This window comes from Lipotes vexillifer, unplaced genomic scaffold (genome assembly GCF_000442215.2).
Source record: "Lipotes vexillifer unplaced genomic scaffold, Lipotes_vexillifer_v1.1 scaffold528, whole genome shotgun sequence".
Taxonomy (NCBI): Eukaryota; Metazoa; Chordata; class Mammalia; order Artiodactyla; family Lipotidae; genus Lipotes; species Lipotes vexillifer.
The window spans coordinates 135,817-142,367 of record NW_006794582.1 but is presented as its reverse complement, the minus strand read 5'-3'; the positions used below and the strand labels follow the sequence as shown (position 1 = coordinate 142,367).

The 6,551-nt window shown below is 43.6% G+C and overlaps 1 protein-coding gene across 1 annotated transcript in view; it reads right to left on the bottom strand.

Moving 5' to 3' along the window:
- ANKS1A (ankyrin repeat and sterile alpha motif domain containing 1A) overlaps positions 1-6,551 on the bottom strand; it is a 188,818-nt gene that overhangs the window by 181,988 nt on the left and 279 nt on the right. Inside the window, exon 1 of the mRNA XM_007467237.1 lies at positions 6,474-6,551. This exon is cut by the window's right edge and continues 279 nt beyond it. Coding sequence (XP_007467299.1) covers positions 6,474-6,551 — 78 coding nt within the window. The remainder of the gene's footprint in view (positions 1-6,473) is intronic.

The window sequence follows — 6,551 nt, the reverse complement described above, 5'->3', positions numbered from 1 at the left end:
CCCTACTGAAGACTAGGGCAGAAATAGCCTTGACTTCCTTTTGCAAACCAAAATTCATAGCTGTTTGAGGTGAACAAACGAAGGAGGGTGAGGGGTAGGGGGAAGAACCTTCAAAGGGATTTTTCTGGCCAAAGATGCAACTTTCACTGGGACCAGAACCTCCTGGGACAAGTGAACATGTTGAAGCTGACTAGATACAAACCAAATTCTTCACAGGATTGTTTCACTGTTTCCCGTCTCTAATTTTTGTAACTAAGACACTCAAAAATGAACTTCAGGGACTTCCCTGGTGGTCAAGCAGGTAAGACTCCATGCTCCCAATGCAGGGGGCCCAGGTTCAATCCCTGGTCAGGGAACTAGATCCCACATGCATGCCGCAACTAAGAGTTTGCATGCTGCAACTAAAAAAGATCCCTCATGCCACAATGAAGATCCTGCATGCCGCAACTAAGACCCGGTGCTGCCAAAATATAAATAAACAAATAAATTATATATATATATAAAATAGATTCTCTCTTTAAAATTTTTTTTTCAGAACTGAACTTCAATCAGAGAATTAAGGGAGATCGCTGACTTAACAAACTTATGTTAAATTATCTTTTACTACCAGTAGATGCCTTACTCAGTTTAACATTAGGCATGCTCTAGATGTTTAGATATAAAGTAACCAGGCTGCAGTCATTCCCAGGCATGCCACCTTTTTTGTTTTGTTTTGTTTTTAACAGGGGGACCACGTTCTGCTTTTGAGAAAGCAAAAATGTACAGCAATTCCAAATGAAAGGAAAAGGGTTGCCGTCCCAATAAAATTATACTTAAAGAAGTATTTTAAGAAGTTCTTTAAAAACCATTTTTAATGAATTAAGAAGGTTTAGTGGAAGATCCAGAAAACTGCTATCCTAGTTAATAGTTGTGTTTTTTGTTGTTGTTGTTTTGTTTTTGCATTCTCTTAGAAGAGCAGGAACTTAGATCACACAAATCCATGAGTTCCTGCTTCTAAGGCTTCCCATTCTACATCCTTACATGGTCAGTGTTACACTCCTCAGGATGTTAAAATCATCTTGTTCAAAATAGGCACATTCAAAAGAAATCTAGCACAGTAGTAGGGCAAAAGTAAAAGGGTCAGCATGAGAAAAAGCTGTCATGTCACTATAATTTCCAAGCTACATATCCATTCTTGGGGGCCATTTCAATAGAATGGTTAGGGTAATCACTCTTTTTTTTTTTTAAGTATGAATTCCTTAAATAAACATCAGGAATCCTCTTTCTTTTTCTCTCACTGTTGTGGCCTCTCCCGTTGCGGACCACAGGCTCCGGACGCACAGGCTCAGCGGCCATGGCTCACGGGCCTAGCCGCTCCGCGGCATGTGGGATCTTCCTAGACTGGGGCACAAACCCGTGTCCCCTGCATCGGCAGGCGGACTCTCAACCACTGCGCCACCAGGGAAGCCCAGGAATCCTCTTTCTTTAAAACAATGAATAACTTTGTCATATCTTCTGAATTTGGAGAGAACCCGTTATTGTCCCTCAAATGGGATCCAATTTTCAAAACTTTCCATTCTTCGGGCTTCCCTGGTGGCACAGTGACTGAGAATCTGCCTACCAATGCAGGGGACATGGGTTCGAGCCCTGGTCTGGGAAGATGCCACATGCCGCGGAGCAACTGGGCCCGTGAGCCACAATTACTGAGCCTGCGCGTCTGGAGCCTGTGCTCCCCAACAAGAGAGGCCGCGATAGTGAGAGGCCCGCGCACCACGATTAAGAGTGGCTCCCGCTTGCCACAACTAGAGAAAGCCCTCGCACAGAAACGAAGACCCAACACAGCCATAAATAAATTAATTAATTTAAAAAAAAAAACTTTCCATTCTTCATTCCTTATTTCAGAACCTTTTCATATCTTTGGGAAATTCATGACTGTCTTTGGATAATCTCCCCACCACCCACAGTAGAGTAAAAATTTAGTTTATAGTCAAATTTATTGCTACTGTCTATAAATTTTCAGATTTCTCCAGCAAGCCTCCTTGGCTTCTTTTCTTATTCACTCTTCTCATGCTTAAGAAATCAGGTATATAGGGCTTCCCTGGTGGCGCAGTGGTTGGGAGTCCGCCTGCCGATGTAGGGGACATGGATTCATGCCCTGGTCCAGGAGGATCCCACATGCCACGGAGCGGCTGGACCCGTGAGCCGTGGCCGCTGGGCCTGCGCGTCCGGAGCCTGTGCTCCACAACGGGAGAAGCCACAACAGTGAGAGGCCTGCATACCAAAAAAAAAAAAAAAAAAACACTATGACACAATCTGTTCCTCAATTACAATCTTTGGTCTGTTTCTCTGTGCTTCTGAACCTCAGGAGTGCATTTCACTTTACATCATTCACATTGACACATATCAGTATTTAGCTCATAATCCACTTCATAGTTTTAAGCTAATGAATTGTGTTTTCTTTTAATTTTTCCTTTCCTCAGAACTTTCTTCCCTTAGTTGTTAGAACACTTTTAATCCAAATCTTACTGTATTCTCAAACAGAAGTTGCTTTCCTGAAAATCAGTAGTTTCACTATAGCCATAAACATATTAAACTCTCCATTACATGAAAATGTGAGTGCCCTACTATGTGCCCAGGGCTGAAAAATACCATGTTTAAAAAAAAAAAAAGCTTAATACAGAGCCTGTCTCAAGCTACAGAATAAAGGCAACCATTCAACAATTAGAAAATGAGACAGTATTATATAAAGTAAAATTCATGCTATTCAGAACGTCTGTAGGACTAGGCATTTTAGATAACTATGCTTTCTAGATAATCTACTGCTTGTCCTTTGAAATAATAAATATTATATTCAAATCATTTTAGATAGAAAACTAAAACTTTTTGTACTTTCATTAACAAGCTATACTGAACGTAGTTTAATCTTTATTTGATTGGCTAAGAGTCACAATAAACAGATACTACAACAGTAAGCTATAGTGCAGTGATGTTTGGGGCCTAACAAGGTGTGCAGGGCTATATTCATCTATGTTAATAGTCTCAAATTACTGGCGGTGGGAAAAATTATGCTAGCCTTTTATTGCTTTTTCTCTTATTTTCTCTTATTTTGCCAATCTGTCACAGACATATCATACTACTATAAACACTACAAGGGAACAGACCTTGTATTGGGAGAGGACTAATTTTGACAGACTGCCTACTATGTGCCAGGCCTGAGATAAATTTTGCAGTGCATCTAACAACTGGCCTAGCACAAAGCAGATGATGGGTAAACATTTGGTGGGTGAATGGCATTAGTGTGCCTGCCTCAGCAAGGCCTCTCCCTTATTTACTGTTTCTAATCTGCTGTGGCTTGGAAAACAGATACCCAAGAGTTCAAGAACAGCATTTAAGACATGTCTGGCATGGCACTTTGCACGTGGCAGGTACAGCATGGCAAAACTGTATGTGCTCAACGGAATTAGGGAAGCCTAACAGTGAGCGCTTACAATGTGCCAGAAACTGTGGTGAGCTTCTTCCACACATTACATAAGACAATACCTATAAAACAAATAATATTCCCCCCATTTAACAGATGTAGAAATTGAGGCTCGGAGTGGTTGAGTAATTCACAGAAAGTCAAGCAGCTAGTCAGTGGTAGCAGCGAAATGTGAATCCAGGCAGTCTGACTCCAGAACAAGTGGTCTGAAGCATAATACTATACTGCTTCTGAATAAGTATACAGTAAATAAGTGAAGGTCAGAAGGACATGAAGTTCATAACCATTTTTTTTCCTAGTAGAAGTCTTCTTTGCTGACTTTCTGATCCTCAGCAGGTATGTTCTCAATTGGTAAGGGTTACTATATGTAAAGCAATAAACTGTGAAATCTAGGCAAGCAAAGTATGAGTTGATGTGATACTGTTCACTGCAGATAAGGGGCTCCAAAGACGTAGAAGCCTGAGAGATCTGTATGTATTAGGGTCATTAGGGAGGGCTTTAAGAGGTTAAGACCTAAGGCCAAGCAGTATAAGAGAAAAGGGATGGGTGAGAGAGGAGGCATTTTATAGCTTAAGAATAAGCACAAAGCCTTTGTAGAATGGGGGTGGGGGGGTGGGTTGGGTCATAAACAGATGAGTAGACAAACATACTTGTGATCCAGAACATTTATATCCACTGCAGCTGTAAGCTCCTATTCCTGCCTGCTTTACTTGGTCACTCCAAACAGCTGGACAAACGTAGGCTGCAATTGACAATACTAGTGGGGTAGGATATGGCAGCTAATGCAAGGGCCAAATCTGAAGCTACGATTCCACAGCTCTCACTAAATAACCCAGGGTCCTTGAGGTGGGGTGTGTGGGCATAGGAGACCTACCCTCTACTATTTCCAAACCTAAAAAGGGAGGACATGCTGACCTAGGGATTATCTAAATGCATGGTTTCATTTTCTCAGAAATCTTTCACTAGGTTTAATCAGAGTCACCTCTAATTACTGACAAACCTAGTGTAACTAGTGCCTGCAGATCCTCCCTGCCCCTAGGAGTCACAGGGATGAGAGGCTGGGGCAGCTCTGAGGCCATCTACCATCTCAACAACAGATACAGGAGCAAGTCAGAAGGAGTCAGCTCTCTTACACAAGGGAGTGGAGACAACATCCACCCTTTATGACAGAGACTGGACATATTAACATGAGGCCCAAAGTAAAAAAAAAAAAAAGAAAATCAACAAAGATTTTCTAGTCTTGCTTAACTACAAGGTAGTTAAGGGGGGTGGGGTGGGGGGGTAAGGTATCTCTGGCAAACAGACAAATGCTGTAGCATTCAGCTCACTAGAGGCAGGCACCTCCAAACCGGTATGGTCTTTCCCTCATCTCTCAGACATCAGAAGTGCAGGAATATCAAAGTAATCCAGGTAAGATTCAAAACCCAATTTATGCATTCGAAGTACATTTATTGAACACCTGTGTCAGGCACTGATATAGGAACTGGGAATATAAACATAAAGACTAAGTCACTCTGAAAGATGGAAGTATAGCCATCCATTATTATTATTTCTTTTTATCACACCCAACCTCTTAAGGCTCCAGACAGAAAGTTCTTCTAGTGACCCACTGGCACCAAATAAGTCTCCTTTCCCACCTCAGTGCCCCTGATCATGGTGTGCCCACTCGGAACGCTCTCAGAGTACTTCACCTACCCAAATCCTCACAACCTGCAAAGTCAGCTGAAGTCCCCCTCCTCCTGGGAGCCCTGATCTCCATCTCATCCCACAGTGATGTCTCATTTCTCTGAACTACTAACAGTGAGTACCACCATCAGTTTATGTAGAAATGTATCATTTCCTAATTGATACTTTTATTTATTCAACAAATCCTGAGTACTAACTATGTGACAGCATTGTTCTAGGGGCTGGAAATTGCCGCAAATGGTACTGGTTTTTGCCTCCCCAAAAGAACCCCCTGGGAGAGTTCTCTTAGACTGCTTTTTAATATCTTCCTGTATAGACCTGGGTTTGCATTCAGTGCTTAATACCTAACAATTTATTAGAGCCTTGGGCTTTTTTGGTCCAAGCTCACTCAAATTGAAGTTACATAAACTAATGGGGAACAAAAGCGAATGAAGCCATTTCTAAATGAACTTCCACTTCTTAAAAACCTCAAAAGAACAAGGAAGGAAAAGAAAACCGGCTATGAAAGTGCTGCTGAAACAACACATTTTACTCACACTGACAAAGCACCTACAATCCCCCCTCCAAGCCACATAAAAACGACCTTTTTCTCTCAATCCTTACAGCTCCAGATTCAAATGTTTATTTTAACAACAGACCTTGGAAAAGTTTAAAGCACCCCTCAGCTTCCTAAACAAGTCTTTCTAAAGCTTTATTTTTTGATGAATAAACCCCCTGATGAACCCTGCATATGCCACTTAACAGACTAATCCAATGAGATTCACTATAAGGAACCAGAATTTAAGCTTCAAGCACAAGAGGGGCTCAAAGAAGAACACTTTGAGCGTGATAAACCCAGAGGCAATTTTAATATAAACAACAAAAGCCACGTCCTGCAGAGCCTGGTGGAAGGTTCCAAGTTCCCAAAAGAAGGGAATCAAGAGAATTTCCTCCAAGGGAACCGCGAGATTCTGCAAGGCGTGGGAGTTTCTGCAGGAGATGAGGGAGATTTAAAATATACATATTTTCTGCTTTAAAGTGGCTTGTGAAATACAACAGCTGGCACCCAACAGCGGGCGAGGGTGAAGCCCGGCTGTGCCATGCGGCGGAGGCTGCCACCTGGGCACTCCCACCATTCTTCGCTGCCGGGTTAGGCGAGACGAGGAGAGCCTGACGCCGCGCGGACCCGCACCGGCGCCCCTCGCCCCTTGGGCCGCCTGCCCTCGCCCCGGGGCACCCCGCAAACCCACCCCACCAGGGTCTCCGGAGCCCCGATCTCTCTGGGGACCCAGGAGACGGGCAGGGGAAGGGGGGTCTCCAGGCAGCTGCCCAGCCCCGTAGCGTTACCCACCTGAGCAGGCTGGAGAGGGGATGGCTCGAGGAGCCGAGACCACCGCCGCCGCCGCCGCCGCCGCCGCCGCCGCCGCCG